The sequence below is a fragment of the Spermophilus citellus genome, assembly GCF_964194105.1.
Source record: "Spermophilus citellus genome assembly, chromosome: 9".
NCBI lineage: Eukaryota > Metazoa > Chordata > Mammalia > Rodentia > Sciuridae > Spermophilus > Spermophilus citellus.
Genome location: NC_138191.1, coordinates 17,173,014 through 17,193,035, shown reverse-complemented (window position 1 = coordinate 17,193,035; position 20,022 = coordinate 17,173,014). Strand labels below are relative to the sequence as shown.

The 20,022-nt window shown below is 36.9% G+C and overlaps 1 protein-coding gene across 1 annotated transcript in view; it reads right to left on the bottom strand.

Moving 5' to 3' along the window:
* SPAG17 (sperm associated antigen 17) overlaps positions 1 to 20,022 on the bottom strand; it is a gene marked incomplete at both ends in the record, with an annotated part of 210,593 nt that overhangs the window by 6,443 nt on the left and 184,128 nt on the right. The window contains 7 exons of the mRNA XM_081307538.1: positions 5,615 to 5,799; positions 7,172 to 7,308; positions 12,504 to 12,626; positions 14,201 to 14,306; positions 15,212 to 15,311; positions 17,665 to 17,712; positions 18,311 to 18,410. Of these exons, the coding sequence (XP_081163664.1) occupies positions 5,615 to 5,799; positions 7,172 to 7,308; positions 12,504 to 12,626; positions 14,201 to 14,306; positions 15,212 to 15,311; positions 17,665 to 17,712; positions 18,311 to 18,410 (799 nt within the window). The remainder of the gene's footprint in view (positions 1 to 5,614; positions 5,800 to 7,171; positions 7,309 to 12,503; positions 12,627 to 14,200; positions 14,307 to 15,211; positions 15,312 to 17,664; positions 17,713 to 18,310; positions 18,411 to 20,022) is intronic.

Sequence of the window (20,022 nt, the reverse complement as noted above, 5' to 3'; positions counted from 1 at the left end):
TGGGATGATATATTCATAGTGCTGAAAGGAAAAATCTACCAACCAAGAATACTATTGTCAGCAAAGAAATCCTTAGAAGTAATAGAGAAATGAGTTATTTTATATACAAGCAAAATTTGAGGGAATTCATTACCACTGGACCTGCCTTACAAGAATGCTTAAGGAATTTTTTCAAGCAGACACAAAAGAATAAAAAATTACTATCACGATGCAACTATACATATGCAACTATAAAAATTACTGGTAAAGTAAATATATATTATACCCAGAATACTCGGATATTATAATGGTGATATGTAAACTACATAGATCTTTGATATAAAGGTTAAAAGTTAAACTGGTAAAAAATAAAGTACAATGTGTTGTGAAGAAATATATATATAAGATAAAAATGCAAATTAATTTCAAGAACATGTGGAAAGAAGTTAAAAATCTAGAATTTTTGTATACAACAGAAGTGAAGTTGTAATCATCTTAAAACAGATTATAACTAATGTTTATGCAAGCCTCGTGATAACCACAAAACAAAACAACAACAACAACAAAAATCATAGCAGGTATACAAATGATAGAGGGAAAGAAATCAAAGCTTAACCCTACAGAGATTTACAATCATTAAGGCAGACAGCAAGAGAGCAAGAAGGAACAAAAGAGGTACAAAACAGCCAGAAAACAAATAATAATAAGATAATAGAAAGTTGCTAGCTATCAGTAATAACCTTGCATGTAAATGGATTAAATTTTCAATTGAAAAGATACAGAATGACTGTGTGGACAAAAAGGAAAAAAATATCTAACTAAATGTTATCCTACAAGAACAAGAGACCCACTTAAGCTTTACAGATACAAATAGGCTGAAAGTGGAAGGATGGAGAAAGATATTCCTTGTGAATGGTAAACAAAAGCTGGATGCAGTGACATTTGCCTGCAATTTCAGCTACTCAGGAAGCTAAGACAGAAATATCACAAGTTCAAGGGCAACTTCAGCAACTTAGTGAGACCCTGTTTTAAAAATAAAAAGGGCTGGGGATGTAGCTCAGAGGCAAAGTGCCCCTGAGCTCAATCCCCAGCACCCTCACCCCCAACACGCACGCAAAGAGACAGCAGAGGAGGCTTTGCTTATATTTGATAAAATAGACTTCAAGTCAAAAACTGTCACAAGAGAAAAATAGTCATTTTTAAACAATTAAAGGGTTAATTCATCAACAAGACATAAATAACAATTATAAACATATTTGCAGCTAACATTGGATCACCTAAATACACAAAGAAAATAATACTAAAATAAGGGAGAAATAAATGGCAATATAATATGAGGGTAATTCAATACCCCACTTTATATAATGAATAGATCAACCAGGAAGAAAATTAATAAGGAAATTCTGGACTTGAATTAAACTTTCCACCAAAGGGAACTAAACAGATGTTTACTAAAATTTCTATTCAACATAAGACAGATCTTTCTTCTGCACACAGGAACACTCTCCAGGATAGACCATATATTAGGTCACAAAACAAATCTTAACAAATTTAAGATTGAAATAATATCTGTATCACTTCAGATCACAATGGTATGAAACTATAAGTCAATAACAGGAGGAATCTTGAAAAATTCACTAATGTTGAAATTAAACAATTTGCTCCTGAACAACAAATAAGTCAAAGAAAAAATCAAAGAAGAAATTAGAAAACATCTTGAGATAAATGAGAATGGAAGCACAACCTATAAAGTACAGTGAAAAAATTTCTAAGAGGGATCTTTAGCACAATAAATGCCTACATTAAAAAAGAAGGATTCAGGGGCTGGGGATGTGGCTAAGCGGTAAAGTGCTCATCTAGCGCATGCAAGGCGCTGGGTTTGATCCTCAGCACAACATAAAAATAAATGAAATAAAGGCATAGTGTCCAACAACTAAAAACAAAAAATATTTTTAAAAAGGAAGGATTCCAAATAAATGGTTTAAAATTACATTTCAAGAACCTAGAAAAAGAACAAACTAAACTCCAAATTAGCAAAGGAAGGAGATAATAAAATCAGAACAGAAATAAATCAACTAGAGAATAGGAAACAGAATAAAACTAAGAGGTGTGTTTTTGAAAACAATAAGCAAAATTGAAAAACTCTCAGCTAGTCAAAGAACAAAAGGGAAAAGAGTCAAATTTTTTAAAGAAGCAAAGCAAATTATAACAGACATGTTAGAAATAGAGATATTCATGACAGACTATCATGAACAATTATATGCCAACAAGTTAGACAACTTACAGGAATTGGATGAATTACTAGAAAATATAACCACCAAAATGGAGTCATCAAGAAATAGATATCCTGAGCAGACCAATAGCAAATAAAGAAATTTAATAAATACACAAAAACCTCCCAAGATGGAAAAGCCAAGGAAGTAGCTAGATTCACAGCTAAATCCTACCAAACATTTAAAGTAGAATTAATAGCAATACTTTAAAAACTGTTGAGAAACACAGTTATAAAGATTGTCTCCAAACATATTTTGTGAAGTAATCATTTCTTTGATCTTAAGCCAGAAAAAGATATCACAAGAAAAGAAAACTAAAGGCCAATTTCTCCAATGAACATTGATGCAAAAATTACTAGTATTTTATGAATGTTAGTAAATTGAATCCAGCAATATATCAAAAATGTTGCACGTCATGACCAAGTGTGATTTGTCCCTGGCATGCAAGGTTGGTTTAATGTACACAAATCAATGTGATATACTCATATTAACAGAATGGAAGAATTTATCATCTCAATTGACACAGATAAAGCTTATGACAGATTCCAACATGCTTTAATTAAAAACTCTGAATAGTTAGATAAAGATGAAAACTTCTGCGACATAATAAAGGATGCTTATGAAAAATCCACAGCTAATATTATAATCACCAGGGAAAAGCTGCCACTGAGATACAGTACAAGGCAAGAATGTCCACTCATCATTTTTTTAATATTTATTTTTTAGTTTTAGGTGGACACAAAAATATCTTTATTTTGTATTTATTTGGTGCTGAGGATCGACCCCAGTGCCTCATGCATGCTAGGCGAGCACTCTACCACTGAGCCACAACCCAGTCCCACTCATCATTGTTATTCAACATAGAACTAAAGGGTACTAGCAATAGCAATCAGACAAGAAAAATAAAGAATAGGCCTCCATGTCCAAAAGAAGTAAAATCTTCTGTTTACAGATGACATTGTCCTATATGTAAAAAAAAAATTCACCAACAATTCCATAAAAAGCTATAACTAATAAATGAATTCAGTAAAATTTCAGGATACAAAACCAATATGAAAAAATTAACAGAATTTTTATACACAAATAACAACCTAACTGAAAAAGAAATTAAGAAGACAGTCCTATCTCCGCTCCCCCATTCAGAAACAAACCTAGGAATAAATTCAACCAAGGAAATATTGGAACACTGAAAACTATAAAACATTGATGAAAGAAACTGAAGAAGACAAGGAAAGATATCCTGTGCTTATGGTATGGAAGAACTAACATTGATAAAATGTCTATACCACCCAAACTAATACAGAGATTCAGCACAGTCCCTATCAAAGTCCCAAAGGCAGTCCTTACAGAAATAGGAAAAAAACTACACCTTTTTAATGGAATCATTAAAGACTCTGAATAGCCAGCATAATTCTGAGAAAATAAAATAAAATCAGAGGCACCACATGTTCTGATTTTAAATTACAGAGTTATAATAATCAAAATTTAAATATGGTACTGACATAAAAGCAGATACATAGAACAGTAGAACAGAATAGAGATCCCATAAACAAATACAAATCTACATGGTTGATTAATTTTTGACAAGAGCATAAAGAGGATACAGTGGGGGAAAGGACAATCTCTTCAATAAACAGTGCTAAGAAAACTCAACTCGTACATGCAGAATGAAGTTGGACTCCTGTATGACACTATATACAAAAGTCAACTCAGATTGGATGGAAGACTTAAATATATGATCTTAAACTATGAAACTCCTTAGAAGAGAACATAAAGGAAAAGCACTGGACATTGATCTTCACAATTATTTATTTATTTAAGATACCACACCAAAAGCCCAAGTTACAAGATGGAAAATAAATAAATAGAACTACATCATACTAAAAAGCTTTTGCACAGCAAATGGAATCAAGAAAATGAAGTGGCATTGGAAATGGATTCTAACAGATTGGGAAGAAATATCTGCAAACCATGCATCTGGTGAGAGATTAATATCCCAGCTTAATAGCTCATGCAACTCAACAGTGGAAAAAAACTAATAACATGATCATAAAATGGGCAAAAGACTTGGATACACATTTTTTAAAGAAGATACAAAAATAGCCAACCATGAAATGAAAAAAAATGCCCAACTTCATTCATCATCAGGGAAATGCAGATCAAAGCCATTATGAAATATTACCTCACACCTGTCAGGATGACTATTATCAAAAGGTTGAAAGATAACGAGTGTTAGTGAGGGTGTGGAGAAAAGGAAAATGTTATACGACTGGTGGGAATGCAGACTAGTACAGCCATCGTGAACAGTATGGATGCTGCTAAGGAAATTAAAATCAGAGCTACTGGAAAACCCAATAGTCCTGCTTCTGGACAAATACCTAAAGCAGATGAAATCACCACCCCATAAACATGGGAATGAACACCTCCACATTCACTTCAGCATTATTCACAATAGCTAAGATATAAAAATAACCCAAGTATCCACTGACTAATAACGGTTAAAGAAACTGTGGTACAATGGAATATTATTCAGCCCTAGGAAAGAATGAGATCTTTCAATTTGCCACAACATAGATGAACCAGAGGACATTATGCTAAGTGAAAGAAGTCAGGCATAGAAGGAAAAAGAGTACATCGTCTCACTTATATGTGGAACCTGGTAAAGAAAAAACACAAATGTACGATGATAGAAAATAAGAGGTTAGCAAGGACTGAAATGAGGGATAAGGGGAGACGTAGGCAGAGGATACAAAGGAGCAGATATGTGGGATTAACAAATCTAGTGATCCAAAGTGCACTATGAGGATTATAGGTGATCATACTATATACAGGATTCATGCTAAATGAGTATATTTTAGATACTCTTGCCACAAACAAAAATAAGGTTAACTATGTGAGATGATGGATATGTTAATTTGTTCCACTGTTTTTTTTCATTTTACTATTTATATGTGTCCCATAACATTATATTTTTAAATATATACATTTTATATCAAGTGAAAACAAATGTTAACTCACACATTATAGCTGGTGATTGAGAAATGAAATTTCAAGTAATGCATAGTAGTTATTGAAACACTTGTATAACTTTTTTTTTTTTTTTTGCTAGGGTAGATCAGGACTTGAGTTGCTTCCAAGTATGGATAAGGATTAATAGAGGGCAACTACCATGTAGTTGAATCTTGGTAAACACTGATTTGTTGAAGAATGAATGAATGGATGGATGGATCAATTAGTGAGTAAATGATTGAATGAAAATGTCAAGATTCAAGATTCAAGGCACAGTTATAGTTCAATCAATGTTGCCTGATGTAGTAAGACAGACAAGTGCCAGCGCAGGACACTTGGTGCCTTGGCCTCACCTGCAGAAGTCCACGCCAATGTTCTTGAGCTTTACAGTGGTTTCATAGGTGTGTCCTTCTTGAAGCACTCCAAATTTCACTGATGGTGGGAGAAGATGGAACCCAAAAGGGGATGACTTTATATTATTAATGGCAGCAGATGCAATAGAGGATGTATACACTTTTCCTCCAACAGAATCTTGAACCTTTGCAGCAAAGAAAAATTAATAAAATGGTTTTCTCTGGTGTTTCCAAGATTTTTCTTATCCCTGCTACCAGAGGAAAATAACTGCTTTGCTGGGGGAAAGAAATGAAGATTTATGGAGGCTCCTCAAATCTTTGTAATATCCCTACAAGAATAATTATTTTGTTTATTTATTTTTTTCATAGAACTGAAAGATAATTTGCTCAAGTGTTAAGTGGTGATGTTTTAAACTCAGGTTTGTATGATTCTAAAGTCTGTGCTCTTTCCTCTGTGCCAGGCCTAACAAATGTCAGCTCCTCTCAATCTCCTGGTGGACTCATTAAGAAGAATTGTTGACCCCACTCCCAGAGCTTCTCATTCTGTGTGTCTGGAGTGAAATGAAGAATTTGCATTTGTACACACTTGCAGGTGTGGCTAATGTGCTGTTCAGGTAATTGCACAGAGCACCACTGGTCTATGCCTTGTTAGTTCCCAGATCAACAGCATGACATCTCCTGAGAATTTGTTAGGACTGTAGCATTTCAGGCCCCACATTAAGATCTAGTGAGTCAGTATCTATATCTTTAACAAGAGCCCCCAGGTAATTCATATGCCAACTAAAGTTTGAGAAACTCCTATCAGTTATATACATTGCAATATATTCTGTGATGGCAATGACCATGGTGTGCCATGGAAATAAAGAAATGAAAATTGTTAGAACTTGATTAGTGAGCTGGGGTTGTAGCTCAGTGGTAGAGTGCTTGCCTAGCATGTGTGAAGCATTGGATTCGATCCTCAGTACCACATAAAAATAAATAAATAAAGCAAAGGTATTGTGTTCATCCACAACTAAAAAAAAGAAACAAACAAACTTGATTAGTAAGCTTAAAGACATCCTATTAGAGCTGGGTAGAAAATTAATCTTACAGGATGAAAGTAAAGAAGGAGGTTGGTGGTTGTAAGAAACCAAGAGAAGTCCATATGGTGAAGTAAAGTGAATTTGAGGGATTCTGAGGGTAAAGAAGCAAATAGACCATGCCTTAGTACTCATCTAAGTTATTTGAATTTTATTCTGAGTCACGAGAAGGGTAGCCAATGATCCCTTTAGCCAGCAGTGTGCAGTAAACTGGTTGTCCCCAAAGAGAGTATTCCCAGTACAACCGATTTCAGCTACTAGTAATTTAACAACTGTTTTTTTTTTTTAACTTGTCTTATGAGAATGTATGAGCCAGATCTAGCAAAACACTGCCTTAGTTTATGTCTACAACTAATGGTTCTCATGGTAAGATGGGGTACATAGCAGGACACAGTGGCTGAAAGTAACAACTGGAACCAATCAGAATTACCTAAAATGCTGACTGATCCTGGGAAATTTGTCCCCGTGTCTGGTTTACCTTTGTAAGAGGTTGAGATTTGGGTTTGGAACTCATCAAATAATGAGGTAACTTCACTTTTTCTTTCCTTGCTTGTCCCGCAGCATCCTGCAGCAATGATTGGGTTGGAATTTTCACAGGTGTATAAGATTCTAATTCTGTTAGAGAAGAAGTTTAAATTATGCCACCTGGACATTTCTAAGAATTTGAAGTATATAAGAACATAAACCAACTTTGGAAACTCTTTTTCTTAAATAACTTATTTAAAGAAAGGTTTCTCTTAATTCTCATTACATTTTACTAAGTCATTTTACATGTCTGACTTAACACTGGTCCTTCACAACAGTCCCATAAGATAGACATGAAAGATGCTGTTAAGTATCTCTTTTTAAAAATAAAATTCTAAGAAGTCAAGTAACTTGCCTATGAGAAACTAAACTTAAGCCTGGGTCTTTGGGGGGTCCTTTCCACTAAACCAACAGGCATAGCACAAGAAAAATATCGACTCTGAAAGATTTCTTAAAATCAATGAGTACAAAGTCTTAAGAATTTCTTTGGTGCTACTACAGTATTTATAGTTCTAAAAAGTGATGAAGCAATTACAGATAAATTAAGGCAGGAAATTAAATCCTCAGCTCTCTAAGTTTGGCAACTTGTGCTTTTCCTCAGCTACAGGAAGGAGTGAGCTAAAGTAGATAATTCACACAGCTGCAGCTGTTTAGATGGCTCCAGCTATTCGGGAGGTTGAAATAAGAATTGGATTTCAGATCATCATTGACCCCATCTTTCCTTCTGGTTTATGGATCTGGAAGTACTGGGATCTTGGGCCTCTAGATCCCTGCCATATAGGAATGGCCTGTCCTCTGTTGGAAAGAAAAAAGAAAAAAAATCCAGATGCATAGGGATGGGGTGAGATGGAGGCAGGGAGGAAGTGGAGAGAAGGGCAATCTGACATATATTCATGGAAAGCCAGAGAGCCCAGGTCCAAACATACATGGTGCTGGCACCAGAGCTACTCTTCTGTAGTTTGCATTTGAGCACCAAATCCACCATCAGTCCCCTTTGATTAAGTGAATTTAAGTTCACTTAAAAATGAAAAAAGCTCTAGTTAATACAATAGCAGTATCACTTTTTTAAAGATGAGGGCAACTGAAGGTCAGAGGACTACATAACTTGTCCCAGAAATGATAATAAAGGTCAGAACTGGACAGTGAATCTCAACATGGCCCCAAACCTATCTCCACCATCATCTCCTGGGTTGCTTCTAGAAAAATAGATTCCTGGGCCTCAGGCTAGATGGGCCCTGTTCCCAACCAAAACAGAAGCAGAATCTCTGGGGATGGACCTCAATGGTCAATGTTCTAATGTCTTTATACTTTTTGGTCACCATTTCCTACATAGGCAACCATTCAAATGGCTTGATGTATCTTTAGCGTATTTGTTCTGTACAAAATATGTGTTTCATATTATTTTTTTGTGAATGAATTTCAACAATCCAATTATTTGCTCACACTATTATTACTAATAGTAGATGCAGATATGAAGTTCATTATTTGTCAAATATTGCTCTAAGCATTTTACATATATTAACTAATTTCATCCTTCAACCCTTCCATGTATATACCCATGTGTATATCATTACTTTCCCAATACAGAAGATGAAATGCAAGAGAGAGAGACAGAGAGAGAGAGAGAGAGAGAGAGAGAGAGAGAGAGAGAGAGAGAGAGAGAGAGAAAGAGAGTGCAGTTAAACAGTATGCCCAATATTGCATAGAAATTATATAAGGAGGCAGGCTTGAATTCAGGTAGAGCCCATACCATATCCCTGCTCTATATTGTGCTGCCTCCCATAAAGCAGACTGATTATTATTCCACTGAGCCTACTCAGGGCTTCACCAGAGACTGGAAAGATGCAGGGATGGGTATTGAAGCAGTGACTGGTCATTGGCTAATAGAGTTGTTAATAGTTGAACAACTGGCAGGTCCTTGCTAGTCGTGCATATATCATCTGAATACTGATGCAGAGCATGACCCAACTGATGAAGCTGTAGGGTTTCTGTTACCATGTTAAGGCATATTGTATTACTTATGCATAATAATTCACTTCTCTCTGAGCAAGGCTTCCTTATAGGTGGAGTATATTTCTCTGCCCCATTAACTGTGAACTTGGCCACAGGACTTTTTGCTTTGACCAACAAATGAGTGTGTGGATGGCAGTGTGCCAGTTCTGAGCAGAAGCTATGAGGGGCTGCACACATTTCTCCTTACCTCTCTAAACTTTGACCCTCAGCCTTGAGGACAGCTTTTCCAAATGGTGGGGGCTCTTTCAGTGGGGCACCCTTGGAATATATCAGAACTTCACCTGCAGCCAGTGAGGTGCTAAGTGTTTAACAGCCATTTCTCTGGGGGACCTGCCCTGGTTTGTATAACTTGCGCATTTGTAGCATTTGCTGATTTCTCACCATGACCGACTCAAGTTTTCAATGTCATAACACAGAGCACGTTGTTGGGAAGAGATAACACAACTGACCTAGGAGCCAGGGAACTGTCCCCAGCACACCCGCCTGCAGCCTGAAGCAGAGCTGCCTCAGTGGTCCACAGGCCCAAAGACTGTTTTCAGACACTTCAGAATTTGGGGACCTTTTCATGAAGTATTATCACAGCCAATATCGGTGAACATCCATTTTATTTCGCATATTCCAAACTCCTCTGACTTTATTCTACTTTCCAAACGCTTATCTTGTACTAGAACCAAATATATATAAAAAAAAAAAATCTCCCATCTACTTAGGCTGATTTCCTGTTCACTGCTGCCTTCAAGCTTTTGAATGCACTCATCTTTTTTTTTCTTTTAATATAATACAGATTTGGCATCTGTAATCCAAAATCTGAAATTCACAATTCTACAAAATCTGAACATTTTTTAGTGCTGACATGACATTCTTTGGTACTTTTTTCTCTTCCTTGCACATAAAATATAGTATTAAAAAAATAGAGAGAGAATGAGGAGTCCAACCTTCCACAATTAAGCTTTCTTATTTTATTTTTACACTATAATTGCCCCCACTCCTTTGTAATCAAACAGGAACTCTTTCACTTTCCCAATGCCAAACCTATCAATCCAAAACATATGTATTTGTCTCTCTCTTATGGACTGTCATTATGGATGAGGTGACCCTATTTATCCAAGGTCAACTCTGCCCCTCCAGGTTTTATCCAGATGCCATGTTCTCTCACCTTCCTTAGGTATCTCCTTCTCCTGCATCATTAACTTCTCCTTTGCTATCAAGTTATCATTGTACCCTAGTAAGCATATATTTAAAAATTATCTCTTGGTTTCTTTTATGACTTGGATATGAATTGTTCCCCCAAAGATTCCTGTGTTGAATTCTTGGTCCCCAAAGCAGCAAAGTTCAGGAGTAGGGCTTTTAGGAAGTAATTGGATCGTGAAGACCCCATCAATGGATTGATCCATTGACAGCTGACTGGATTATTGGGAGGCAGTGGAACCCTGGTTGAAGGAAGTAGGTGTGACCCGGAAAGGTGTTTGTTGATCCCAGTCCTTTCTCTTCCTCGCTCTGCTTCCCAGCTTTCATGATGTGTGCACCTTTTCTCCACCATGCCCTTCCACCATGATTTTCTGCCTAAACACAGGCCCTCAAAATAGAGCCAGCCGACCAAGGATTGAAAGCTCTGAAGCCATGGGGCCAAAATAAATCTTTCCTCTTAAGTTGTCGGTGTCAGATATCTTAACTAACATAGCCTCATAACCAGTCACACAAGTTAACTTAGAAATCAGCCTGGATGTCTAAATTCTTTTTTCTTATACCCACATCAATTGACCATAAATCCTATTGGGTCCACCCTCATAATATGTTTCCAATTAATTTGATTCTGTCTGCACCTTAACCCACTTAGTCCAGGTCTTTGGCAATTTCCACCTGTAAGACTTCTGTTGCTTTTCCCCTGCTTCCCACTTTTTCCCACTCTTTCCCTTCCCTGCCCCAAAGTTATCCTTCACAAATATCAGAGTGGTCTTTAACATTAGCCACATTACCCCTTGCTCAAAATTTTACAGTGCTGTCTGAATAAAATCATGCTTAGAATACAACTGAAAAGCCCCTGTGCAGCATTACATGATCTCATCTCTCTGATTGCACATGCTTCAACTTCTTCCTTTGCTCATTATATTCTAAGTATATGTCATTTTTAGTTCCTTCCCCTGTGGTCTTCATATTTGCTGTTCCCCACAATATTCCTCTTCCCTAACCTTTGCATGGCTTACTCCTTGTTCTTGCCTCTGCTCAAATGTCCCTTCACACAGAGGCCTTCCAATCTCCCAATGGAATTTTGCTCCTCTCCCCAAGTCACCCTCCATACATTAGACTGTTATATTCTGTCATAATATTTATTATAATATGATCTTATCTGACTTATTTGTTTGCTTACTTATTATTTAGGTTTGCCCATAGTGCATTAGCTCTATAAGACTTTGGCATCTGAATGTTATATTTTTATGCCTAGAACAAGGCCTGGCATAGAATGCATTAAGAATTATCCACTCAATGAGTAAAACTTACAAAAGTTTGAAGCCAGGAAGGCAATAATCTCATGTAGGTCAACTCTCTTAATTCACCTAAATCTGGCAAAACACTTTTTTTATAAAAGATAACTGAGACCCATATGCAGATTCTCACATTCAGAGAGAAGAATGTCCATAGGAATCAAGCGTTAGCAAAACTATCTCAAAAAGTTTAACTAGTCTCTTTCTCTTTCCCTCTTTTGAATGACCATATTTAGTTAACTCCAGTGAAGTCAATATAATGTGACTCCATTGTAACTGGACATTATTTTCTAGTGTTCCGTATTTCAATTTGCGCTCTCCAATAAGATCACATGCTGTGAAAGAGACTACATCTTATGATTCTCTTCTAGCACTTGAGGAGTCCCCTTCTCCCACCAAAAAATCAAAATAATAAATAAACCTATGTCCAACCACCAGGTTATTGGCTACTCAAGAAGCTACCGGGTGTTTTGCCCTTAATAAATCACATAAGCTGTCAGAACCATGAGGGATAAAATAAAATAAAGAAATGAAATAACAAATCTAAAAAAAGCATTTGTAAATTTCTTCCCTCTGATCTGGGACTTACAGTCATTCTCAAAATATTTTTTTGAGATATTTTGATGTGCTAAGAAGCCTAATCTTCATAGCTCCAGGATCCATGACCCTCTGGAACTTTTTCCTATAACTGGCAACCAAACCCCATCCCCCAGCACCATCTGCAATACTCCAAAAAGTTATAATGTTCAGTTTTGAAAAACAATGAGATAATACAAATGACTGCCATACCTTCAGTAGATTTTGTTAAATTTTCAGTTTGGTTCTGGCTAGTTGACTTTGCAGTGTCCTCCAAAATCTCTGATTTTTGCATATTTGGGGATTCCTTTTCTGAGACTGTAGGTGGCTTGGAATCTAAAAAACCCCAAACAAACATTATAAAGTGTTATTTTGGGCAATGATATGATGACTACTATACTTATATGAATAAACATCAAACAACATGTTGTACCACAAACAGGTTCTATGCCCTCCCTGCACTGAGAAAGACTGAATTTAAGAGGCAGAGATTCTTCCCAATGTGATTCAACATTTGCCATTAACAAACAGGATGGTAGGTACTGAGTTCACACTTCCTGAGGGCTGGCTAGTTCTTTGTGGACATTAAGACCAAATAGTAGAGTTGTCACCTCCTTGAATTATGAACAGACCAAGTAATCTGTCTCTACTTTACCTGGTAATCACTATTAGGTAACTTTCAAAAATAGTTTTCTGATCTTAAATCCATTCATTACTTCTGAAAATGTAGTTCTTTATGAAAATATACATCTTTAAGAAATGGGTGTCATATGAAATAAATTTTGAAGAAATATATCCAGGACAGGGCAGGCAAACACTCTCTAACTTGTGTGTGTGCGGACCAGGTTGCAGGGTCGTGGCTGAAAGGCCTTCCTCAGCCTCTCCTCCTTTCACTGTTTATCCTTCCTCTGATTATGGCTGTTACCTGCCTGGGGTGCAGCAGGTCTGACTGGTAACACAAGTACCATCAACCTGTCATGCCTGACTTGTCCTTGTCACATTTAAAGGTCATTGTTTCAGGCTTAATCTTGGATTTGCAAACTCTGTTTGCAACTAGATGTTTCCTTTAGGCTGTGCAAAACTATCATCTGGGTATTTAAAATACTTAAGTTTATCAAAGAGAAGCATTAAGTTTCATTTCATCCCCAAATTCTTCAGCCTGCATCTCCTGAGAACATGGACATTCTCCTACATATCCACACCACTGTTACACCTAAGAAATCAATAATAATTTAACAATGACCTCTAATCTAAAGTGTCGTAGTCAAACTTGTGCAGTTTCTCTAAAATGTCTTTTACAGCTATTTTTTTTAATAATCCAAGATCCAAAGTTCATGTGTTACATGTACTATTTATTAAGCTAGAATAATTGCCCTTTTTTACAAAGAGCCCAGGTCAATTGTCTTATAGAATATCTACGTTCTGGTAGACATTTGTCTGATTGTTTCCTTTTGATTAGATTCAATTTAAGGATGCACTTTATATCACATCACATGAGAAAGCACCTAATGTGAAATTGTCCCACTATTGGTAGAAATTAGCGTATTTAGTGGAGGTGAAAAATGCCACAACTTCAATTGTAAGGTTATATTTTACTCACTGTAATTAGTATATGTGAGTTGCTGTTTAGTGACCATGTGAATGCCGTGTTTCACAACAATTTTCATTATTCCTTTTTTTTTAAATTAGCCAAGTCTTCTAAATACTTTCAGATTGATTTGAAATACAGAGAATGAAAACTAAATTTTATTTACATCTTGGTTTCCTCATCTAACTCCATCAAATCTGTAATATGCAGGTCCTAGTAGGTTGTGTTCATTACGACCAAGACAAAAGGTGCTATGAACTATGTTCCAAGAGGTATTATTAAGTAGGGTTTAACATAAATAAGAACTATACTAATGTATTACCTAAATGATGATCAGATGTATCTTCAACAGCTGTTTTGCTTCTATTTTCTTCATCTTTCCTTATAAAATTGGGCAGTTTTTTAGAAAGACTCTCCAGATAATTATACTTCAAGGAAAAACCAAAAGACTTAGTATTGACTCAAATAGGGTGAAAGGCAAATGCCACAAATATGTTAAACCAATAAGTAATGATGAAAGCATATTTTTAAGGCCCTGAAAATAAAATTTACAAACTAAAAGTTCTTCAAGAGACTGATTAACTGAATTCTAGCTTTGGTTAGTTGGTCATATTTTCTGTAATTTCTTCTCAGACAGCCTCTTGTTACCAATAGCATCAGGAAATTTTGAGAAATGCTGGGTGTCCTGAACATGTGAAAATATTCCCTGTGCTTTAGGTTTCAGCGAACTCCTGGGCATTCAGAGGAAGCCTGGCTCTAAGGCTCAGGTGTGAACTCATATAGAAGAGGAGAGCATTCTGCTTCTGGAGCTTCCAAGAACTCACAGTATTTTAGTGCTATCTTAGCAGTTGGTGTGTGAGAAAATTTTAATGGAAAAAAAAAGGAATTTCAAAATGGATTGATCAGAGGACAATCATTGACAGGGAGACTCAGCCTCAAAAAGAACTTTAGGGCTGGGGATATAGCTTAGTTGGTAGAGTATTTGCCTTGAATGTACAAAGCCCTGCGTTCAATCCCCAGCAACACACACACACACACACACACACACACACACAAACACACAAATACACACAGAGAACTTCAATTAGATGGGAAAATGTAATTTATGGCTAGAATAGAAGGCGGGGGGGGGGGAAGGGGGTTAACAGTAATATGTTGGTAGAGTACTTCAACCATTGGAAGAAGACCAGAAACTAGTCTTTCCTATCATGTTCTTGTGAGAATATGGATTTGAAGGGCACAGATTAGTTAGGTTGATGCTGTAGTTTACATATTAGCATTTACAATATATCAATTTTTACAAAGACAGTTTTTATTAATTATATTCAATTACCTGAGACTGATATGACTGGCTGAATTCAGATTTGAAATAAGGTGGTATTATTTTGTTCCTGATTTCCATTAAATAATTTTGTGTTTCCTCAGTTTCTTTCCTGGTTGATGTTTCCATAATGATGCAAAAAAAAAAGAACATTTGAAAAGTTTATTTGCTTGCACTTTTAGCTCTAAATTCCACAGAAAATCAATGCAATCACTGACAGGAAAAACGATAAGAATTAGCTCATTGGGCATTTTTTTTTTTGGTCCACTTGTTTTGGTTTATTTTCTGCTTCTTCTGCAGTTAGTCACACTTTCTGCTTTGGGAATCAAACTCTCATATAAGATAGGGAATAATGATACCAGATGTTAGTTTGACTTCACAGTTGATCTCACATGACTGAAACCCATGTAGTCCTATGATGGTTGAACTTTTGTGGGTTCTCTGAAATTTAAAGACAGCTAGAATCTACTGGTTCTCATAATTTTAGCAGTGGTAATAAAGAAACAAAACCAAACCTGAGGGATGGTTTAAGAATAATGTGGTGAGCAGTTACAAAGTTAAGTAAAAGCAATCGGGATAATTCTGCTAGTTGCCTTTTCGACACCAGAATCCCTCTAGTGGGGAGGCAGTACCTTGGGAAGACTGATGAAATGTAGACGATCACTGAGCAAGTCTTATGATCCCCATTTTACAGGTCAGAAAATAAAGGTGTAGAGAGGCTCAGTTATCTATTCCAAACCATGTAACTAAGAAAGGGTGGCATCTGAATTAAAACCGGGTTGTTTGTCTCGGAGCCCAGATCTTTGCACTGCAGGTACTCGCTGGCTGTCAGTCACCCAGGGACTGAAAGGAACTTTAGATCTTTGGCAGTGTATCCATGCTCATAGTTTACAGATAAGCAAACTGAATTCCTGAGAAAGTTTTACTGATGTGACACAACCATCCAGCATCATACAGTCTGTAAGTAATCAAACTGTAACTGACTCCAGATACACTGACGCTAAGGCCACTGCTCTTCTACAAGATGGCATCCCTGGAAACACTGGGCAGGTATGATTGACATATCATCTTATTTAAAGAACTTTATATTAGCATTAAAAGTGGTTTAGCTCTCTGATCTCACTGGATCTGGCTATTGCTTACCACTGTCTTAAAGCTGTGCTCACAAAAGAAGCAATAAACTCCCACTGGGATAAACCCAAGTTTCTTTTTAATTTGCACTTTTTTATTCTTCTTCAATTTGCATCTGATATTTGTTGACCACCTTCCATTTCCTTGAAACTTTCTCCTTCCTACGCTCAATTATTTCCATGTTGCCCACACTTTTTCTTTCCATGATGCTTCTTCAACTGCGTGTTTGCTTTCACTGGCTTGCCACTGCTCACAAATTAAGCTTGAATGTTAAAATGTTTCAAAATTTAAAGAAATGAGAAAACACATGACTATGTACATAATTCAAAAGGCATCAAATAGTATGTAATAAAGAGGAAGTCTCCATTTCACACTACCTCCTGACCTCCAGTCTCTTTCCCCACAGGCAGTCACTGCACCAATCTCGTCAATATAGTTTCAAGGTCTGAAGACAGGGACATAGGAATGAAGAGGCCTAGGTAAGTTTCTCCCAGTTTGTTTCCATCAGCTCATACAGTTGGTCCCACCATACATGCCCAGGGTCCTCCATTCTTCATCCATACTAGCAAGCAAATACATAGGTTGAACCTTTTCTTTGGGGTCTTCATTTCCTTATGAACGTCCCATGTCATATAAAACTGAAATTTTGCATGCTTTTCTCTGATAAATCTGTCTTTTGTTATAGGGACCTGAGCCATGGACCTAGGATGGGTAGAGCGAAAGACAGTTTTCCTCTATGATACACATGTATGTATACCTTCTAGCTGGACCTTATCCCTGGGTGTGAGCCAGGAGATTTGAAATCTTGTCATTTCCCCAACACAGTGACATTTTAATGAAGGAGCACATTCATCTTAGGAGTCATTATGAAGAGAAACCTTGCAAGTGTATCCAATACTGCCACATGTGCTACCCTTATGGCAAGAGATCTGGAGTTGAAATCTTAAGCTGAAATGCAAAGGAAATCAGACCCTATAATGCTTATAGAACATTCCTTGGGTAAATGACAGGGACCCTTGAATGTTGGTGACCATGTTCTGCATGGAGTCCCACAATATTTACAAGTGTATTAGAACTGCTGAATGCACGGAGTGCCTTGAGAGCTTTCTAGCTCAGGAGAGGAAGTTCTGAATGGCCACGTGGGCTTCCTCAAAGAGTGTGGCATCACTACATGGAAGCTGAATTCCACCATGGCAGAAATGTTGTAGAAAAGGAGTCAAACAACAGCTGGAGACCTGGCCAGTAGGACCTTGTCGCCTCTCCAACTCTAGGATTCTGTGACCCTGGCCTTTTTTTTTTTTCACATGTTTGTTTAGACTGCAAGGAATAATTACCTTTTTTGTGCTATCTTTTCTTTCCAGCGTTTTTCTGATTCTGTGTTCCTATGTGAAATGAAGAAAAAAAGTATAATTGTTGGGTGTGTGGGAGACTCCCCTTTCTTGCGAGAACATTATGGAATCCCTTACCCTTCCCCCTCCTCTCCGAAGGACACCAAGCTGAAGAGCGCCAAATTCAAAGGTTTTCTCGACTAGTCCCCCCTGGACACAGTGTCTGATCACTGCTCCTGAGTCACCCTGCCAATCAGCACCTGCCATGTCACCTATACATCCTTTCTTAGGCCCAAGCTTGTGAGCTCTCGCTCTCTGCCCTCTTCCTCTCTTCCTCTCTTCTTCTCTGCCCTCTTCCTCTTCTTTCTCTCCTCTTTCTGCTCTCTGCCTCTCCTTTCCTTTGGGCAGCCCCCCAATAAAATCTCTTGGTTGAATCTCCGTCTCAGGTGCATCACTCACCTTTCAATAATGACAAGGGATTTATACAGCTTACAAACAATAAAAGAAGAACCAGCACTGTATGAAGAGTTAACACCAGGGCCGACAAAGGGCTGTGATTCATCAACATGTTCACCCATGGCTGTGACCCTTATCTTTCCATTTCCTCAATCACTGTATGCCTAACACTAATTAGAAAATATTATTAGCTTACCTCCATTTCTTTCCAAATAAATCTTTACCAAATGTATCCGGTGGACATTTTACAGTAGAAGCCAACGATTGCTTGAATAAATCAGTTAGATGGGCTGCAACTTTAAAAATACATGCATTGAACATTTATTCCTACTTCTCCATAGTACAACACACAATCAGTAGCCAGTTACTAATTTGAGATGTTTTTAAGAAACTATCAAGGATTTACCAAAATTTCCTTGACCAAACTGTGACATAACAGTAAACCAGACTACTTCATTGAAGGGTTGTGGTGGCAAACACTCATCTTCTAGTCAAAATGTTAAATGCAGTGATACCTCGTTTTTTTTTTTTTTTTTTCCATATCATTAGGGAATCTGTGTTGCACTCAACTGAATTCGCTCATGTCTAAAATGGCAAACCTGAAAACAAATTAACCATCACAATGAACTATTTTTCTAAACATGGAACTGCTCCCTGAATATAAGGACCTAAATATAATACAATGGTTGTCGAGTAATTTGGGGAGTGATTGTTTTGAGTTTATTCATATAACACGATCTTGGGGGGGATGTCCACAGGAGAATTTAAAAAAAGTTGCCATGCTCCATGATTCTATGAGCTTAGGAAAAACTGACTTATGCAAGGCTAAATATGTTTTGTAAGATTTTTCTGCATCCTTAATTAGTTAATGTACATTGTGAATTTCCAAGAAACTAAGATAATATACAACATTATCCAAATTGATTTTATCATAAAACTCATTTTTAGTGGAGCCACTGCATAGACTAGCTTTTAGGAATTACCCCAAGTATGCAGGAGGCTGTTTGCCTGTTGGATAAGTTCAAAAATATATTTAGTTTGTCCCTTGTTATTGGGTGAGTTGTGTGTTTCCTTTTATTTTGCCTGTTCACTTGTTATAAGTGAAGGTTACAAGTTTGAATGCCTGAGGGTAAGTCTGTCAGATAAAGTATAGGGCACCTCATTAAATTTGAATTTCAGATAAATGAAAAATTTTTTTAGTTTAAGTATGTCTCAGGCTATATCAGGGACATACTTATACTAAAAAAATTAACTATTATTTATCTAAAATTTAGTTTTAGTTAGGTCTTTTGTATTTGTATTCACTAAATCTTATAACTCCACTACAGGGCCATCCAGTAAAAAAGTGATGATAAAGTGTAAGGACACAGAGTATTAGGGGTTGCGATGGGTTCTTTTGTGATGGTCATTCTGAAGGGACAGTTGATAATCACCTTCAGCCGAATATAACTATGTTAATATGATGCTTCAAAGAGAGAAAAACCTAGATTAACCAGAACACCATTAAAAATACATATATAATCCAACACTGGGGATGATACATGAAGCATGTCTGCGGGCTGAATGAGCCCATGTCTGCTAGTTCACACGGCTGAAAACCACAAACAAAAACCAAAACAAAACCAAATCCACATAATTCTCCACTGCTTGTTTGCTGTGAACTGCAAAACCATACAACCAAATTTGTTGGAGGTTCAAGATGGAGTATTAGGGGAAGTTTGTCTGGGATTCAAGCAGTGAGAATAGTGCTTGTCAGTGAGGGAGGTGCTTGTGTTCTACTGGGGCACCAACAGTTCAAGGCATAGAGACTCCAATGCTGAGCTCATCTCAGTGAAGTAGCAGCACACCTTGCTCCACACACAGACTAAGCAAATTTGTTGGAGTTTATGTGTAATACACTTTAAATGG